The sequence below is a fragment of the Myotis lucifugus genome, unplaced genomic scaffold, assembly GCF_000147115.1.
Source record: "Myotis lucifugus unplaced genomic scaffold, Myoluc2.0 scaffold_10, whole genome shotgun sequence".
NCBI classification, from domain to species: Eukaryota; Metazoa; Chordata; class Mammalia; order Chiroptera; family Vespertilionidae; genus Myotis; species Myotis lucifugus.
Window position 1 is genome coordinate 11,899,979 of NW_005871058.1, and position 20,262 is coordinate 11,920,240.

A 20,262-nucleotide genomic window follows, 5' to 3' on the forward strand; every position below is an offset into this window, starting at 1 on the left:
TCTCTCCTTGTTGAGTTGACATAGGTGGGGATGTTAACTTTTTGCTCCAGGCAAACCCTGGGGAATTCTGCTGTGGTCTGGAATAAGACAAAGAGTGATGTCAGATCTTAGATTTTACTGTTTGTTTTCTGTCTCTTCACAATTTTTGCTACATTCTTTAGGTTCCATATGGTAGGCCTTGGCAGCTTCAGGCTCATCAGCATACCAAATCTAGCATGAGAGAGAGGAGAAGCACACCTAACCGATAGTTCAAACACAAGTCCCAGAATTAAGTGTTGCTGGCCTTGATTAGCCTCACTAGGACACTGTGCACACTGTTGAACCAATCATTGTAATAGAGGATGGGAGACATGCCCCAGTTGGCTTATTCTAGGTCATGTGCTCCACCCCTGGATCCCAGGAGGGATGGGGGATCTGAAGTAGTGGGCTGGTTTTACAGTTGTCCTACCTGTATATCACACTCTTTCCTAGGGCGATGTCTTCTAAGAGTATCATTTGAGAGCGTGGGGTGTTTATTGGACTCCTTTCTTCTTGGCGGATGTTGAACTCACCAGACCTTGCTCCTTCAGATTACCACTTGTTCCAAGTGATGGCACATGCACTTTCTGAGCAGCACTTTAAAACGTATGAAGAAGTGGAAAATTGGGTCTCTGAATGGTTTGCCTCAAAACAAGAAAAGTTCTATTGGGACGGTATCCACAAATTACCTGAAAGATGGGGGAAATGTGTAGCTAGCGATGGACATTACTTTGAATAAAGCATTTTTGATGTTTCTCTTGAAATTATCGTGTTTTCTTTGGATTACAAAATCCGCAATATTAACCAGTAACGGCCAATCCGCACTATTAACCAGTTAATGGCCAATCTGCATTATTAACCAGTTAATAATTAATCCACAATTTGAAAGAATCTGTGATCACTTATTTTTTTAAATATATTTTTATTTTATTTTTTAAGGTTTTATATTTTTCCTTTATTGATTAAGGTATTACATTTGTGTCCTTATCGCCCCATTGCCCCCCTCACCCCCTTGTTGTCTGTGTCCGTTGGTTAGGCTTATATACATGCATACAAGTCCTTTGGTTGATCTCTCCCCCTTACCCCCACCCTCCCCCCCCTTCCCTCTGAGGTTTGACAGTCTGATTGATGCTTCTCTGTCTCTGGATCTGTTTATATTCATCAGTTTATGTTGTTCATTATATTCCACAAATGAATGAGATCATGTGATATTTATCTTTCTCTGACTGGCTTATTTCACTTAGCACAATGCTCTGTGATCATTTATTTTAAAATATATATTTTTTTATTTCAGAGAAGAAGGGAGAGGGAGAGAGAGATAGAAACATCAATGATGAGAATCATTGATCCCTGCCTCCTGCACACCCCCTACTGGAGATCGAGCCTGCAACCCCAGGCATGTGCCCTTGCTGGGATCGAACCCCTGACCCTTCAGTCCGCAGGCTGACGCTCTATCCACTGAGCCAAACCGGCCAGGGCTGTGATCACTTATTATCTGTCTTCTCCACGAGGGTAGAGGACGCTGCCCTTGTCAATAAGCATATATTGTCACTAAGCATAAAACATAGCCCTAGCATATGGTAGGCACTCAACAAATGTTTTAATAAATAAATGAAATAATAATTATAATAAATAGTACTGTGATATCAACCTGTTTAAAACTCTATGGTTAGAAAAGTAAGGAGCATAATGGGCGGGGATCTGAAGGGCATATCGGAGGCCCTGGTCATGGGCCCCTTCTGTACTCGGTTCAGTTGCAAAAGTCCACACTCATATCCATTCCTAACTTTCCCACTAGGTTTCCGCGAAGCCACACCCCTCTGGTCTGTTGGTGCAAAACCCGGCATGGCCGCAGGGGGGCGCCCACAACACGCGGTCGGGAGAACTACAACTACATTACCCAGCATCCCGCGCGCCGCCGCCCCACTTCCGGAGCCGCTTGACAGCATGGCGGCGCCCGAGGATGCCGGTTCCCCTACAGAAGCGCCGCAGCCGGCCGTGGAGGAGGAGGAAACGAAAACATTTAAAGACCTGGTGAGGGCAGTTTCTCTCTGTACTGCCGGCGCCAGGCGCAGGCAGAGACCCGTGGCCTTAGATCCCGGCTGGCGGTGGACACAAGCCGCTGGGGCCTAGCTGAGGCGTCCCCCCGAGTTCCCGAAGCTCGGGTTCCGGGCGCGCTCCCTGACCCGCTGAGCTTGGTCGTCGGGGGCGCGGGTGGCTGCCGGCCGGGCTGTGAGAGCCCCGCTGGCGCCTTTCTCCGTGTTGATGTGGCGACGTGTGGGCTTTGGAGTCAGGTGAGCCAGGTTCGGATTCTGGCCCAGCCTCTCCCCAGAGCGGGTTGCTACGCTTCTGTGCCTCCTCGACGTCTGTGAGTTGGGGAAGAGCCTCATGGCATCATGAGGGTTAAATGAATAATACGTGTCAGGAACCTGGCTTTGCCCCTGGCGAGCGGTAGCACTTACAGAAGGAGCGGGACGAGCGGACGCAGGGCGGGTGCCCTTGGGATCGAGTGTGAGGGATGCGCGCACGTGCCGCCGGCCCGCCCGGGGCTCCGACAGCCACTTAATGAGGGGCGGGGAGTGTGTGCTGATGTCTGTGTTTTGTTTTTATTCCAAGGGTGTGACCGATGTGCTGTGTGAAGCTTGCGACCAGCTGGGATGGACGAAGCCCACCAAAATCCAGGTGGAAGCTATTCCTTTGGCCTTACAAGGTAGGTTGACGGTAAACAGGTGGCCGGGGACAGTCAGTGTGAACTTAGAGTATCAGAGAACTGCTCCTTGCTGCTTCAAGTGAAATAAAAATATGCTCACTGACCACACACAGTTTTGGTGGCGTGTTGGTTTCTGTAAAAGTTCTTCTCCACTTTTACTTTCTTTTTCTTATAATATGATTTGTGAATCACTTATTCTGTGAAACTACATATTGTCACCTGTTACATTTTTCTGTTGAGAGAGAGAGAGAGAGAGAGAGAGAGAGAGCGCGCGGGAGGGAGGGAGAGGGAGAGAGAAACATCGACGGGGATCGAACCTACAGCGTGGGTATGTGCCCCGACGGGAATTGAACCCACAACCCTGCGGTGCCCTGGATGACAGTCCAGCCGCCTGAGCCATCCTGGCCAGGGCTGAGCTGACTTTGTATCAGGAGCTTTAGTGTCTGCAGCGGATGCTGACCCAAGGAAGCACTGGATTAAAATGTACTAACACGAGACTTGTTAGAAATCATGACTCGCTTCTCTGCCTTTTGGCTAAGATCAAGTGCAATATCTGTTCTTAGTTTAATATCTGATGGGCCTCTCTCCGAGGACATTATATGAAATGTATTTTTGGAATAGAGAGATGGAATCGGAGCTTGCTCCGTCCACTCCACGCATCGACTGGTATTGCAGTACCTCCGGGAACGGTGCACCAAACAAAACAAAACAAAAATAACAGAAAAAGAAATGAATAATAAGTGCAGATTTATACAAGGGTCCCTGGAACCTTTGTTAGTATCTGGGGGTGTTGAGAGCTCTTGCTGTAAGACAAGGGTATCAGATTTGCAGAAGAGTGGCTGATGACTAGTGGGCCTGGAGCTAACTGGGTGAACTTTAATAAGAGGAGAAGTGAAATCCTGTTCCTACATTCCCAAAACTCAACTTTAGAGGACTAGGGTGGGTGGAGAAAGACCCAGAAGTGTTAACTGAAATTCATTAAGATCCTCAGAGAAAGTGAGGTACATTACCGTAGGAGAAGGGGGACATTCTTGGGGTTTCTTGCCCCTTTGAGAATCAAATAAAAATTAAAGAGTTTCTCCCCAGAAAAAACACATAAATCTATCCACACATAAAATTTATCCCTTGCTCTGACTTTATTCCTCTCGCACAAGTCCCAGGGTAAGAACAGAACTAGCTCTAGAGAGAGAATAGTGCTTTGAACTGTATTTCTAACCCCCACTTTTCTTCCGAGCCCCACGCAAGTATGCCCAGCTGGTTTTTAGATATTTCTCTCTGAGCTTTTTGTAGGAACCTCCAGTTCCCTATGTCCAAACCAGAGTCATTGTTTCCCTCACCGGAACTAATTTTTCTGTAGTCCCTATCTCAGTTTATGGCCTTTGAGTTTCCCATGCCAGAAACCTGAGTGTCAAATACATTTCCTTTTGGAACTTCCTAAATTTCACTGGTTTCCATTCTCAATGCCTTGTAACTCCCCTGGTATCCTAATTGAGCTCCCATTTTCCTGTGTGTTCCCCATTGTGGGAGTTTGGGTCATTTTAGATTGTAAAGAACAGAGTCATGTTCAGGTTACTTCAGGGGGCTGATGTCTAGGTAAGGAAACCTCAGCAGTCACGCAGTCAGGAACAGTGGGAACAACTGGAGGTCATTGCTCAGAGGAAGCCGTTCCATTGGGCCCTGTTCTGGTGGTTTGGCTTGGGAGGTGTTTTCCAAATCTTATCCGTAATGGCTTAAGGAATTACTTATGACATCCTTCCCTCAGAAGAAGGGACCTGGACTGTTAGCTCCTTGACTCCTCCCTGTGCGGTCAGGCAGGCCTAATGAATAACATTGGTCATGATATTCCCCGCTTCAGATCATCTCACTTATTGGAAGATACAAAACTCTTTAGCAGGGCTTATGAGTTTCCTTTCTAGCCTCATTCTTCTCCCCTTTCCCCCTAAGATGTCTGCTCCAGCACATTGCACAGCTCACTCTCCCTACTCCGTCTGCTATGTTTTTTAAAGCTTTCAGCCTCTCGTCATCCATCTATGGGAATGCCCTTCCTTTCCTTCAGTGCTTACTTCCAGATTTAATTTAGTCATCACCTCTTTTAGCTTCTCCTGACTCTTTAGGGCAGTAAGTTACTCCTTCCTTTGTGTTCTCACTGTATTTTGCAGGGGCTTATATTAAAGCCCTTATCACACTGTACTGTATTTGTGTATCTCGTCCCTGGATTTTGAGCTCATCTAGAGCTCATGTCTTCTGTCTATTCAACCTTTTTCTGCCCCCAGTTCCTCAAATATTTATTCAGTGTTTACTTTGTGCCCAGCATTGTGTCATTGTAGAGAATGTGGAAAAATGCAGAGAAAATCTCTTTGCTGTGAGATGTTTTCTTTTTTTCCACCCCCTAGGTCGTGATATCATTGGGCTGGCGGAAACCGGCTCTGGAAAAACAGGGGCCTTTGCTTTGCCCATTCTGAATGCGCTGCTGGAGACGCCCCAGCGTTTGTTTGCTTTAGTTCTCACCCCCACCCGAGAGCTGGCCTTTCAGATTTCAGAGCAGTTTGAAGCCCTAGGGTCTTCTATTGGAGTACAGACTGGTAAGTTCTGAGAGGAAAGGAGTCTTAGGGCTCCTTCACTAGTTGAGAATGAGTGTGAAAGGAGAATGGAAGGAAGTATAATTAGCATAAGTTTATTGACCAAAAAGCTGATTTGGTATTTTAGCTTTGGGGAAAGTTGTAAATTTAAGTAGAAATCTAGCATTGGCTTTAAAAGGTGATCAGTGAACTATGGAAAAAATTAAGGGTCTCTTTCCTATGTTTATTATTATTATTTTTTTTTCCCCTGTAGCCGTGATTGTAGGTGGAATTGATTCAATGTCCCAGTCTCTGGCCCTGGCAAAAAAACCACATGTAGTAATAGGTGAGTAGTTGCCAAAGGTAAAAGATACTGGCAATGATGAATTGGAGAAAATCTACCAATGTTGGGAGTTACTTATTTGTGTGGAAATGTTAGCGGCGAATGTGGACCTCAGTTTTTGAGTTCGGCTAGGAAAGAATTCAGAGCCAAGAACTAGCTCAGGAGGCAGTTTCTTTAGCAAGCAAAGCAAAAGTATACTCAAAAGGAAGGGTTGAATGGGCTGCTCAGAGAGCTACCCTGGGGTATTGTCAAAGGCTCCTTTTTAAAAATATATTTGTTGATTTCAGAGAGGAAGGAAGAGGGAGAGAGAGAAACATCAAAGACAAGAATCATTGATCGGCCGCCTCCCGCACACCCACTACTGGGGATCCAGCCCTCAACCTGGGCATGTGCCCTGACCAGAATCGAACCAGAAATCGAACCATGACCTCCTGGTTCATAGGTCGATGCTCAACCACTGAGCCACACTGGCTGGGCTTAGCTCCTTCTTTAAGCTGACCTATCAGGGCCTTTCCTATTCTTGTCTCCTGTTCTTGTACGGGAGTCATAGGAGGCTATTCTTCAGCCCCTTGTTCCTCCTCTAAGGGGGTCTAAACCAATGACCAATGACATGCTAGGGGAGGAAAGGTCACCCTGGGCAAGGTGCCAGCCTATAATAGTCGGCACCTGGAACTTTCCGACCTGGTATCATTCCATACGTTGCTGCTCTATTTGTGCCTGCTTACTCTAACAGAAAGACTGAAGAACAGATTTTTGTAAACCTATTTAATTTTTCATTTCTGAAATTGAGGGGGGGGTGGTGGAGGAGGGGCTTAGTAACTTCCTTTTTGTCCTTGTTCTTAAACATTGCTCTTTCTCCTCAACCTTTCTTTGGTAGCAACTCCTGGTCGACTGATTGACCACTTGGAAAATACAAAAGGTTTCAACTTAAGAGCTCTCAAATACTTGGTCATGGATGAAGCAGACCGAATACTGAATATGGATTTTGAGACAGAGGTGAGCTCCCAATTTCTTTCCTCTTCTTAGAGCATCTCAAGTGCCCTGTTTCAAAATTTGATTCATTGCACACCTGTTGTATGGGGAGAACTGCATCATTATCAGCTGATTTAAACACCTGCCTTTTTCATTCGTGATGCTCTTCCCATTGTTAGTGTCTCAGCATCCTCTTTAGAGTATAGTTGACTCCGATTTCAGAGATGAGGAATATCAAAACCAGATTTTCTTTTTCCATTTTATTTGATGTAGACCTTTTCCACACACTTTGAAATATCTGTGCTTTTTTTTTTTTTTGATGACCTACTCATCATAGCTTATGTACTTGATTAATACCTAGTCTTGACTTTTCTCTTAGATTAGTTCTTACGTACTAATTTAAATTGTTCTTTTTCACTGAATCACATTGTTTTTTTAAATAGCATTTGGTATGGTATCAAATAGTAAATATTTTGTAAATTTTAGCTGGATTGAATTGAATTTTTGAGTTCCCAAATCCCCACAGTGTTGTATTTAGTTTGTTACTCTATTCTCTGTCTCCTTCACAAAGAATATTTGCAGATGTCTAGTCTAAATATTGTATTGAACCCTAGCCGGTTTGGCTCAGTGGATACAGCGTTGGCCTGCGGACTGAAGGGTCCTGGTTCGACTCTGGCCAAGGGCACATGCCAGGGTTTCAGGCTCAATCCCCAGTGGGGGGCGTGCAGGAGGCAGCTGATCGATGATTCTCTCTCATCATTGATATTTCTATCTCTCAATCCCTCTCCTCCTTCTCTGAAATCAATAAAGAAATTTATTTTTTAAAAATATTGTATTGATACCCTTTCCTCTTTGTGCCTTAGGTTGACAAGATTCTCAAAGTGATTCCCCGAGATCGGAAAACATTTCTCTTCTCTGCTACCATGACCAAGAGGCCGATTGTAACTGCGTATTACCAAATATTTGTTTGTAATCCACCCTTTTGGTGGATGGAACAAAACCAAAAGACAGAGCCATCTTATATTTTGGCGGGAAATTCACCCCACACCGGAGTGTTAAAAAATATTGTATTGATACCCTTTCCTCTTTGTGCCTTAGGTTGACAAGATTCTCAAAGTGATTCCCCGAGATCGGAAAACATTTCTCTTCTCTGCTACCATGACCAAGAAGGTGAAATTTTCTAGGACTTCTTATTTCTTCTTTATAAGAATTGATTAATGCAAACAACAGTAACAATAGTAAAACTATTTGGTTTTTTTTAGGTACAAAAACTTCAGCGAGCAGCACTGAAGGATCCTGTGAAATGCGCTGTTTCCTCTAAATACCAGACGGTTGAGAAATTGCAGCAATATTATATTTTTATTCCCTCTAAATTCAAGGTGAAGTGTTCCCTCTCCTTCCTTTCCAAAGCATCTGAAAATGAGTCAACTCTCGATTAGTTAAGAGCTGTACTACAGATTGGAGTTCTTTCTGTTTGCTTTAGAGAGCCGGCTGTGGTTCTGTTTATCACTGATAAAGTCAAACATTCCACAAATTCACAACATACTAAGTAAACCACAGTAACGAAATTATGATATAATTCCTTCCCAACCCCATCCTTGAGGTCGTTTTTCTTTTGTGTGCTGATTATGTGGCTTTTTTTTGTAGTCAAGGGACCCTGTGTTGTGCCTTGATGTGAGGACTTTTTCTGATTGCTGAGTACAGATCTCCTTGTGCTTGGCTCAGGCTGTATGAAATTCAGAGTTCACAGAGACGATAATGTTTAAGGAGTGCAAAGCTAACCTGGCTGGTGTGGCTCAGTGGTTGAACATTGACCTATGAACCAGGAGGTCATTGATTCCCAGTCAGGGCATGTGCCCGAGTTGCGGGCTCAAGCCTCAGTAGGGGGCGTGCAGGAGGCAGCAGATCGATGGTTCTCTCTCATCACTGATATTTCTCTCTGTCTCTCCCTCTCCCTTCCTCTCGGAAATCTTTATATACTTTAGCCCTAACCGGTTTGGCTTAGTGGATAGAGCCGTCTGCCTGTGGACTGAAGGGTCATAGGTTCGATTCCGGTTGGGGACACATGTCTGGGTTGCAGGCTCGGTCCAACATTCAGGAGGCAGCCAATCAATGATTCCCTCCCATCATTGATGTTTCCGTCTCTCCTCCCTTTCTCTCTGAAATCAATAAAACTATATTTAAAAAATATATATATTTTAGCCCTAACCTGTTTGGCTCAGTGGATAGAGTGTCGGCCTGAGGACTGAAGGGTCCCAGGTTCAATTCCAGTCAAGGGCATGTACCTTGGTTGCAGGCTCCATCCCAGCCCTGGTCGGAGGCAACCAATTGATATGTCTCTCTCACATTGATGTTTCTCTCCCTCTGTCTCTCCCCCTCCTTTCCACTCTCTTGAAAAATCAGTGGAAAAATATCCTCGGGTTGGGATTAACAAAAAATGAAATAAAGAGTGAAAAGCTGGCAGCTAGCGGTTTGTATAGTTGAGAAACAAGTATAAGTTTAGTCTTTATGGAATTTATATGCCCAGGACCCCAACCGTTTCTTCCAGGTTCAATGACATGTATTGTCTTTTGTTTGTAATTTAGGATACCTACCTGGTTTATATTCTAAATGAATTGGCTGGAAACTCCTTTATGATATTCTGCAGCACCTGTAACAATACTCAGAGAACAGCTTTGCTACTCCGAAATCTTGGATTCACTGCCATCCCCCTCCACGGACAGATGAGTCAGGTAAAGATTCTTCGGTGTCATTGGAGGTGAACAGGTGGCATGGGGAAGATAAACCATATAGCAATAGATTTGTACAGTAACAAAACATAGCATTAATGCATCTTCCCAGGATTGATTTTATGCACTTGGCGTGTTGCTCTGGATGCTTACTTCCTCCTTTCAGGATAAGCAAGAGATTCTAGTTAATTCCATAGGTAGTTTCTGATATGGAAGCCATTGAGTTGATTTATTCAGCCCTTGTGGTAATAGTGATTCTCTGATCTCTAAGAATTTTTAATAAATTATTGCCCAATTATTTATTATGTTAAACAATTCTTATGTCATGCTAGTATTTTCTAGCCTTAGTCTTAAATATTTTTTTTTTGTTGCTTTCATGTTTCTTTTTGGCCCGTGAAGTCCAATCTGGATTTGAGGGGAAATACCTTTTAAAAAATTTATCTCCTGTATTTAATATGTCTATTTGGTATGTCTTAGATTCTAAGAGTCCTTAAATTATTTTCATGTCTTTTTTTCATCATTTCAGAGCAAGCGCCTAGGATCCCTTAATAAGTTTAAGGCAAAGGCTCGTTCCATTCTTCTAGCAACTGATGTTGCAAGCCGAGGTTTGGACATTCCTCATGTGGATGTAGTTGTCAACTTTGACATTCCTACCCATTCCAAGGTGAGTCCTTTTCTGACCTGACTTTTAGTCCCAAAGTGAAATTGAGGTGTAATTCACATATAACATTATATTCGTTTCTGGTATACAGGGTAAAAGTTCGATATTTGTGTATATTGTAAATGATCATTACAATAAGCCAAGTTAACAGCCGTCACCACACATAATAATCAGTTTTTTTCTTGAGAACTTTTAAGATCTATTCTCTTAGCACCTTTCAAATATGCATTACAGTATTACAGACTATAATGTTACATTCCCAAGACTTTTTTATTTCGTAGCTGGAAATTTATACCTGTAGACACCACCCCCCATCTCCTTACCCATTTCACTCCCCTAACCCCACCTCAACCTGTGGCATCACCACATGTGTTCTCTGTGTCTATGAGCTCAGTTTTTTGTTTCTGTTTTCGATTTCACATATAGGTTAGGATCATATAGTATTTGTTTTTCTCTGAATATTTCATTTAGCATAATGCCCTCAGGATTCATCCATGTTATCACAAATGGCAATATTTAATTCTTGTTTTTTATGGCTGAATAATATTCCATTGTATTGAGAGTGTATTTTTTTTTTTAATTTTTATTGATTTCAGAGAGGAAAGGAGTGGGGGAGAGAGAGAGAAACATCATTGATGGCCCTAACCGGTTTGGCTCAGTGGATAGAGTGTTGGCCTGCAGACTGAAAGTTCCCAGGTTCGATTCCGGTCAAGGTCTTGTGCCTTGGTTGCAGCATATCCCCAGTGGCAGGTGTGCAGGAGGCAGCTGATCGATGTTTCTAACTCTCTATCTCTCTCCTTTCCTCTCTAAAAAAAATCAATAAAATATATTAAAAAAAGAAAAAAGAAAGAAACATCAATGATGAGGGAGAATCATCCATCAGCTGCCTCCTGCACACCCCGCACTGGGGATCAAGCCTGCAACCCGAGCATGTGCCCTGACCAGGAATTGAACTGTGACCTCCTGGTTCATAGGTTGACGCTCAACCACTGAGCCACAGCTGGGCCAGAGTATATTTCTTAATGAAATGTTTACTGTATTTTCTTTTTCTTTCTTTGGTCCATGATTAGTTAAGTGTCAAAAACTAGGAAAGCTCCTGATTTATTCATTCTTACCATTTTGCACCTGCCTGCAGATACACTATTAATAAAGGTGAATGAAGGTAGCCAGAGAGAGGTGTTAAATAATGATCACAGTCAGAGGGGCAGATGCAGCGTGCTGATCTTTGTCAGTCTCATTTTTTTTAGAAGTGACAGCTTGTGGTCCTTAGTGTATCTTGGGTTTCTCAATCTGGACACTGTTAACATTTGGGGCCAGTGAATTCTTTGTTGTGGGGGCTGTCCTTTGTAGTGTAGGATGCTTAGCAGAATTCCTGGCCTTTACCCACAGGTGACACTATGACAAGCAGATAAGTTTTCAGATTTTTCTAAATATTCCCTGGGGAGGACAAAATCCTCCCTGGTTGAGACCAACCCGTATCTCTTGGCTATATATTTAACTGCTGTAGACAAGGTGCTGTCTCACTTGATTTTCACAATCACTGTGAGTTTGGGCATGTCTTCTATCCCTGTTTTATAGGTAAGAAGTCAAGGTTCAGACAGGTTATGTGATTTACAGACAGTTGTGTAGCTGGTAGGTGGTAAAACCAGAGCTGTGACCCAGGTCTGCCTCTAGATCCAGTGCTGTTTTTCTCTGCACCATGTGAATATGCTTAGTGACCATGTAGATATGCTTTGTAGATTTGTCTTTCTATAAAATAAAGGAAAAATGGGGTCAGTTTGTGTTATGAGAATAAAAAAGGTGATGCAGATTTATCTCAACAGAATTTTAAATCCATTTTCCATGTTCCATTACGAATTTGTTTTCTTTCAGAGATTTGCAGTAAGACCTTACTTGCATAGTTTTTATTTATACTACATGTAACTCAAATTCATTTACCCTTTTTGTTTCAGGATTACATCCATCGAGTAGGTCGAACAGCTCGAGCTGGGCGCTCCGGAAAGTCTATTACCTTTGTCACACAGTAAGTGAATCGTGTTGGGGGCAGAGCAGTGTTGAGAAAAAAGCAGAGCTTGGGAGCAGACCGACTTGGAACCTGACTCTACCAGTTACTAGAATGGTTACTTAACCTCCCTGATCCCAGTTTCATCTTCGTAAAATGGAAATAATGCCTGCCTTTGGAAAAGTCTGAAAACATCAGTTTGTCACAGTGCCACCTGTAGGTAGAGGCCAGGAATGCTGCTAAGCATCCCACACTACAAAGGTAGCCCCCACAACAAAGAATTCACTGGCCCCTAATGTTAATACTGCAGGGTTTTAATGAGATTGGAGATGTTGTCTACAAGGGCTAGTATAGTATTTAGTATATAGAAGCACAAAAACCACCCTATTATTTCTTTTTTTAAAGTTTAATGTTTTTAATATATTTTATTGATTTTTTACAGAGAGGAAGGGAGAGGGATAGAGAGTTAGAAACATCGATGAAAGAGTAACATCGATCAGCTGCCTCCTGCACACCTACTGGGGATGTGCCCGCAACCAAGGTACATGCCCTTGACCGGAATCAAACCTGGGACCTTTCGGTCCACAGGCCGATGCTCTATCCACTGAGCCAAACCGGTCTTTAACTGCTAGAGCCAGAGAGCACTGACCTCCCCTCAACTCACAGAATTAGAATAACTATTTCTGGTTTTCTTTTTAAAGGAAAAATTTTATGAACCCAGTGCTTTTCTGGGAGTAAAGACTGTATTGGGGGATTTTCTAATGGGCTAAGCTCAGAATATTGCATTTAGTTAGTATTCTGAAAAGGAACAGTAGATTCACTATTGTTTAACACTGACTCCTGTTGCATCATATAATGTAATATATATTTTGGAATGGGCTGACGTTTGCATTGTCAGTCCACCAAAGCCATGCCAATGTTTCTTTCTCAGGTATGATGTGGAACTCTTCCAGCGCATAGAACACTTAATTGGGAAGAAACTGCCTGTCTTTCCAACACAGGATGACGAGGTTATGATGCTGACAGAACGTGTGACTGAAGCCCAAAGGTTTGCCCGAATGGTATGCAACTTATTTTTTTTACCAACTTCTTTGCAAATGATATTAACTATGTGCTAGATACTGTATTAGTCCTCATAATAAAATGCAGGAGCTGGGTAATGTATTCTGAATTTAAGAATAAATGCATTTCTGAGCATGCTAAAGCTTAGAGATGGTGGGTCCATCATTAGACCATGCAACTAAGTGGTTGAATCAGGATTCAGACTCAGTCTGACCACAGTGACCACATTCTCAGCCACTGTTCATGTTTCACATGTGGCAGGAAAGCCTTAGAACTTGAGATCAGATGTCCCAGTTGTGACCGATTTCTCAAAAGCAGTTCCTCACCAAGCGGTTCCTATCCTAATTTAGGGAGTAATGCTTTCCTTGAATACCTTACAGGGTTCTGTGAGCACCAGGTAAGCCAATATAAACTGCATAGTTGCTAGTAATAGCAGTAACAGTAGCAGTGGAGATGAGAAGATTCTAAAGGAGAATCCTTGCAAGTGTCATCTGCTCCCTGGAATTCTAGTCTGAGGGACAGAGGAACTTCGCCCATGGGGTGCCTTGGAGTAGCTGAAGTGTGGACTTGGTTTTATTTTTCTTTCAAAATAGAATTCTTTGTTTGATATTTTTGTTTACATGTGCATTGGGAGGGGGAAATTCAGAAAAATACAGAAAGGATTCAAATAGTAAATGGAACGTATAAGCCACCCCCCACAGAGAACCATAGGTAACCGTTGGCTATTTTTCTTTTCTTAGCCATAATTAGACTTTATCTAATTGTATATGATTGATATTTTTTGATTTCAGCAAATTAGATCCATGTGATCATTTCTTCATGGCTGCAAAGAATTGTTATGCATATGTAACATGATTTACATTGATATGTATTTAGGCTTTTTGTAATTTTTTGTATCTTAACTAGCACGGTTGAACATCCTAGTATGTACAGTTTTACGTACTTATCTTGTTTCCTTAGAATAATCCTTAGAACAGTTGGGCTGAGGAGTATACAGTTAAAATTTGAATTCACATGGAATGCTTCATTACCCTGTAGAAAAGCTATAGCAGTTTACACTGTCAGTGAAAGTATATGTGAATGTCCTCACATTTTGACTAATACTAGATATTACCATTCTCTAAAATCTTTGCTAGTCTGCCATGTGAAAATAATAGCTTATTGTTTGTATCTTTGATTGTTAATAAGGTTAACATTTTTGTATATTGGGATTTTGGTCTTATTTCCTTGCTAATGTGAAACTTTAGGAAGTTACTCATTGTTTGATTTTATGGAGGAGAGACCAGGATGTGTTAACCTTCAGTGGCAGTGGTTCATTTTCAGTCCTATCCTTTCTGTTTTGCAGGAGCTAAGGGAGCATGGAGAAAAGAAGAAACGTACACGGGAGGATGCTGGGGACAATGATGATACGGAGGGTGCTATGGGTGTCAGGAACAAGGTGGCAGGAGGGAAAATGAAGAAACGGAAAGGCCGTTAGTCTCTTTTATAAAGACTTGATTTCTGCTTTCGGTTGTGTGAAAGGGGATTGAGGAAGAGAAAGAAACCTCCTGCAGTAGAGTTCTTCAGACCGAAATCTGTCAGAATTATGTCCAGAATCTGCTCAGCTGCTTCAGTACTTACTCTCCTTTCTATGTGTTGGAGTGTCATGACTGCAGAATGTTTTGTACAGGTTTTACTGTTCTTCCACTTTGGTTCCTGCTCATGACAGGAGTAGGTTGTGCCCTTCTGTCACTTCACACAGACCTGTTGCTTTCTCAGCTGCAAGTCAAGGACTATGTGATGCAGCACTTGACCTGGAATTGTAAAGAAGCTTTGCATCTATAGAATGGGGATACCTAGGGTACATAAACAATCTCAGCTTGTGCTTCATTAGACCTCATGTGAAATAATAAATTTAAATATTATTTTTTAAAGATTGAAACTTCTTGAAGACCTTTATAAGTTAAAGGACTTATAGATTTAAGAAGATCTTGCTCATAGGTAAGAAACTAACAGTGGCAGTTACGTGGCAAATTCATTGGTTGTTAAACGTGGTTGGGAATCTGCAGATGTGGAAAACTCACTGTATGCATTGTTTTACGCTACTTTATATAAGGGATTTGAGCATCTGCAGATTTTGGTATCTGCAGGGGGCCCTGGAATTAATCCTTCATGGATACTTAGGGGCAACTCTAGTTATTTTTTGGGGGGAGCAAAAATTATATGCAGCCCTGGCCGGTTTGACTCAGTGGGTAGAGCATCGGCCTGCGGACTGAAGGGTTCTGGGTTTGATTTCAGGTCAAGGGCACATGCCCAGGTTGCGGGCTCGATCTCCAGTAGGGGGCATGCAGGAGGCAGCCAATCAATGATTCTCATCATCGATGTTTCTATTTCTCCCTCTCCCTTTCTGAAATCAATAAAAATATATTTAAAAAAATTATATGCAGATTTTCAACTGCATAGGGCAGGGGAAGGATTGTTGAAGTACTAACTCTTGTGTTCAAGGATCAACTTTTTACCTGCAAAGACCCTCTTTCCAAATAAGGTCACATGTTCTGGGGTTCCAGGTAGACATGAATTGTTTTGGGTACACTAGTCAATCCATTACAAACTCTTTCTGGACTGCTATGTTCCTTGGGGTTTAAGATTGCATTGTGAAATAGAAGTGGTAAGAGTTGATTAGAAGAGACAGGAGATAGGTCTTCAGAAATGGTGGGATGGGTAGAAGTTTAGGGGTTTAAAATGACTTTCTTTAAATGAAATGTAAATTGTCTTTGCAGTCAGGTTACCAGTGGCTCTAGTTAAGGAATGGGGAAGGAGGTCTGTGGCCTTTGTTCTGTTCCCTTCTTGGTGTAATTCTTTAGTTCTGTTTTCCTGATTTAAGAAACAGCTTCAACCAACTGACCAACCTCTCCACCTCTCCCAACTGCAAACAAACACACCTCACCTGACTTTTAAGACCTTATAAAGGGCGTATCTCAATAGTCATGTAATGCTGGCCCAGAGAAAAAGTTCTCTATTTCTCAGCTGAATCATAAAACCACTTTTTATAGCTTTACGGTGTCATGACTTCATGATCCTAGTGAGCCTGGTTTTACCTCTTCTGTACAGAGCTAACGTGAGATGAGGAAAATACCTCCATCTTATGAAGGGGTCAGTTGGAGAGGCCATTCCAAGCTTCAAGCAGGCTCAGAATCCCAGGCACTCTGGAATTTCGGGCACTCTGAGGGCATTCTAGTGGTTGCCAGAAGGGGTCTAGACTCATAGATCACGATTCTTTCTTAGTCCTTAAACAATGTAATGAATAGACATTCAGCTTACAGCCAGAGTGTTTTCCAGGTAGCTTCTCACCTGCAAAAAATGTAAATCAGGTACTCTAATCTTCCCCAGGTCCCTCAAAGGCCTGGGAAATGGGACTAGAAAGAACCACGGGCTGTGATATTGGTTACAGAAAATGAAGGCATTCCAAGTTATCAAAAGCAGGTAACAAAGTAACATCAAGAAAGCATGTTCCAAAGAGCAAACACACACAAAGACTTGAATACAAAATTAGAGAATATACAGGAGGTTTTAATCCACATATTTCTTAAGGTGAAACCTAGCCTTAGTGCAGATAATAAATCAGGGTGTGAGTCACCCCTCTTTGGCTGGAATGACAAGAGACCCAGACCCTGGCACTAGAGATTCAAGGGTTACCCACACCCACATTCCTTTTCATGCCTCACCTGTCCCAGGTATGCAGTAAAATTCCAGCTAAAAATAACTGTAGAAACTTGAACTCTGGGAAATAGCCCTCAACAGTCTCACCTAGAGTAAAGAGCTGATTTGTGCCAAGTGGAAGAGAGGAAGAAAATGGGCCCATTAGAGACCGTGTAATCTCTATGATGTGGTCCCCGATGTCTGCTCATATTGAAGTTTTTATCTGCTTATAGCCATCCACCCACCTGATACCCTCAGAAAGTATTACCTTCATTAACCTCTGGATGCCACCTGGGGGCCTGGAAGAAAGCAGAGGGATGGGGGAGTGCAATGAAGTTGGTAAAAGTATCAGTCACTCCCACTCGCTCTTGCTATGTGATCTTGTGATAGGTCCTGAACCTCGACCTCTCTCACTTGCTAATATGGAAATTAAGAGCATCTATCCTGTCTGACTCAGAGTCTTGAACCTAATTTTATTTTATTTTAAAAATTCTGTTCCTTCCCAGTGCCTGCTATATCCTAGACACTGTGCCAGGTACTAGGAAGACTATGCCGAAGAAAGTTAAAAAAAAAAGTCAGATGCTGTCTTTGCTGAACTGTCTTAGCTGAACTCGGTCTTAGCACTGTGTTGAAATTGTGCTTGCCTAGAGGGCAGGGACCATGGCTCATTCATGGATGTGGATGCAACTTTACGATCTTGCAGGGCCCAACCCCCAGTGAATGATCAATAGCTGTTTTTAAAACGAGCTGTGTGTCAGCAGCTTTCTCTGTGTTGCATCTAAGTCCTTGAACAATCCTGAAAGGTGGTTATCGTTCCTGTTATGACTGTGGAGTCAGACTGTCAGGTCTGCTGCTTATGAGCTGTGAGACCGTGGGCGAGGTATTCACCCTTTCCATGTTCCAGTCTCCCTATCTGAAGAGCCATAGATCTTATGTAATGTGCCTACCTTACAGGGTGGTGAGGTTTACATGACTATACTGTGGCTCATCATAATGATTAATAATGTTAGCCACTGTATTTATCACTATTATTACGATTACTACAGATGAAGACTGGCTAAATGGCTTGTCTAGGTTGTATAGCTGATAAGGAGTTAAGTAAAAACTTGAAGCCTCTATTATATACATTGTGTTTATATGTGTATACTTTCATATTATGTTATTCATTAAATGCTTATTTGATGAAGGAAAGATGGAACCATACATATTTTTTCCTTTGGAAAAATGTCTTCCACATAACAAGTATTACATAAATGAGCTTTTGGACTGCAACCTATTTGCAAATCAGGAACAGTCAGGTGAGGGACTATATGTTCATTTCCACCAGTAGATGGCAGAAGGGAGAAAAGATACCCCTGAATGGGAAGGAGTTTTCATTCTGAGCAGTGACTGCAACACAGGGACTCATTAAAAGGACTCTGTGCAGTGTTTGGCCCACAGTGACAAAGGGGTGGGAGTCAGGGTGCGTATGAGAGCTACCTAGAGGTATTTGAAGGGTGTCAGCCTTCAAGAAGATCTGCTAGGTTGGCCCAGAAGACGGGGACTGGGAAACCGAAGTTCAGATGTAGTAAGAACAAGCTGCATTCCACTATTATCTCTTCTTCACAGCCCCAGTCTGCGTTTCCTCCCTTTCTGCTTACAAGCAGCTTTTTCTTTCTAAAAGTCTGCCTTTTCCTTCTGGAATTCTGGTTAAGTCATTGCCCTCTGTTCATGTCCTCCCCCTACCCCCCATCCCCCGCCACTGTAACCTAGGAGTACTGTCACTGCTTATCCCAGTACATGTTGTTTGTGTTTATGAATGTAAATTGTATCTCTCTTACTCCATCGAATAAGCTTTACCCATAGCCCTCCGTCAAATAAGCTGGTGAGCCACTTGTTTGTTCATCCTGTCCTAGGCATGTCTTTCAGCAGCAAGTGATGGGGAATTGTCCCTCTGGTTCCAAAAGAGTACGAGTAGCAGCAATCATATGGGATGGTCAGAAATATTGGACTAGACGGCGGCTAACTCCACTCTGATTTCTATGTTGGCTCTTTCTCCCAACATTCCTTTTGGGGGAGGAGTGTACTCCTGCTCAATTCCTGACCTCTTGGACACTCTAACACAATGATGGCGAACCTTTTGAACTCGGCGTGTCAGCATTTTGAAAAACCCTAACTTAACTCTGGTGCCGTGTCACATATAGAAATTTTTTGATATTTGCAACCATAGTAAAACAAAGATTTATATTTTTGATATCTATTTTATATATTTAAATGCCATTTAACAAAAATCAACCAAAAAAATGAGTTTGCGTGTCACCTCTGACACGCGTGTCATAGGTTCGCCATCACTGCTCTAACCCAAACTGTTAAATTCAGTGCCGACTTCCAACCACCATTGTGTCTTCTGGGTGGTCAACAGAGTAGGGACCATGAGAAGGTTTCTTATTTCATATATTTCTGTTTGCACATTTGTGATGGTTTGTTTGCGATTCTTTACAACGAGGCTGTGGAGACCTTGCTGTGCAGGAGGCATTTGCTAGGTGTTTGCCATATAGTTTTTAAAAAAATATATATTTTATTGATTTTTTACAGAGAGGAAGGGAGAGGGATAGAGAGTTAGAAACATCAATGAGAGAGAAACATCGATCAGCTGCCTCCTGCACACCCCCTACTGGGGATATGCCCGCAATCAAGGTACATGCCCTTGACCGTAATCGAACCTTGGACCCTTCAGTCCACAGGCCAACGCTCTATCCACTGAGCCAAACCGGTTAGGGCTTGCCATATAGTTTTAAGTTTCCTGGAGGTAATGAGTCATTTCTTGAGGAAACATTGAAAAGCTTGTTTGTGATATTTTAAAACCTGGTCATTCCTTATTCTGCATCTTCTGTGATTTTCTACGTTCACCCAAGGGTATTCAGGAACTCTGCAGGGTGAACTCATGCCAACAAAATGCATAGAGACTTGGTCACATCATCGTTAATCCGTGCTTCTGTTTTCGTTTCATTGGTTTTGGTGGAATTCAGAGGCCTGGGTGAGGGGGAAGGATTCCCTGCTTCACCATAGTTCTCTATTTTCACCAAGTCTCTGGGAAATGTGTAAGTTTGACATTTGGACTCTGCCATAACATTCATGTAAAACCTCACACAATATCAGAATTTTAGGGTTTGTTGGCTGGTATGGCTCAGTGGTTGAGCTTCAACCTATGAACCAAGAGCTCACAGTTCAAGTCCCAGTCAGGGCACAAGCCCAGGTTGTGGGCTCCCCCCCAGGAGGCAGCCAATCAATGATTGTCTCTCAGCATTGATGTTTCTATCTCTGTCTCCCTCTCCCTTCCTCTCTGAAATCAATAAAAATATATTTTAAAAAAAGAATTTTAGGGTTTGAGAGGATGTTGGTGATCAAACAGATTGTTCATTTTTCCTTTGAGGATACTTAAAGGAACTACGAGTATGTTTATCGGTTTGTATGTGCTTGGCAATGCGTAGGTTTGTGTATGTTTTATAATGTGTTCCAATGGTTAGAGCTACTTAAAGAGATACACTAA

General features: G+C 42.5%; 1 protein-coding gene and 1 non-coding gene across 2 annotated transcripts; both read left to right on the plus strand.

Annotated features, from left to right (window-relative positions):
• Positions 1 to 1,916: 1,916 nt before the first annotated feature.
• DDX47 (DEAD-box helicase 47) lies at positions 1,917 to 14,976 on the plus strand. The gene is made up of 12 exons (XM_006084258.3): positions 1,917 to 2,052; positions 2,635 to 2,728; positions 5,122 to 5,310; positions 5,561 to 5,632; positions 6,507 to 6,625; positions 7,700 to 7,771; positions 7,864 to 7,980; positions 9,187 to 9,333; positions 9,857 to 9,994; positions 11,944 to 12,014; positions 12,925 to 13,054; positions 14,401 to 14,976. The coding sequence occupies exons 1-12, from the start codon at positions 1,966 to 1,968 to the stop codon at positions 14,530 to 14,532; spliced, it is 1,368 nt and encodes a 455-aa protein (XP_006084320.1). The 5' UTR covers positions 1,917 to 1,965; the 3' UTR covers positions 14,533 to 14,976.
• Positions 3,243 to 3,428, plus strand: LOC111824993. Its single transcript, XR_002828098.1, has one exon. It is a non-coding gene; the product is annotated as a U2 spliceosomal RNA (small nuclear RNA).
• Positions 14,977 to 20,262: the final 5,286 nt, after the last annotated feature.

Bases quoted from the DNA above. Each gene is read 5' to 3' on its own strand.
- DDX47 (XM_006084258.3), top strand. From the start codon at position 1,966: ATGGCGGCGCCCGAGGATGCCGGTTCCCCTACAGAAGCGCCGCAGCCG. The intron at 2,053-2,634 runs GTGAGGGCAGTT...TTTTATTCCAAG, and splicing joins CGAAAACATTTAAAGACCTG to GGTGTGACCGATGTGCTGTG. The intron at 12,015-12,924 runs GTAAGTGAATCG...TTTCTTTCTCAG, and splicing joins TCTATTACCTTTGTCACACA to GTATGATGTGGAACTCTTCC.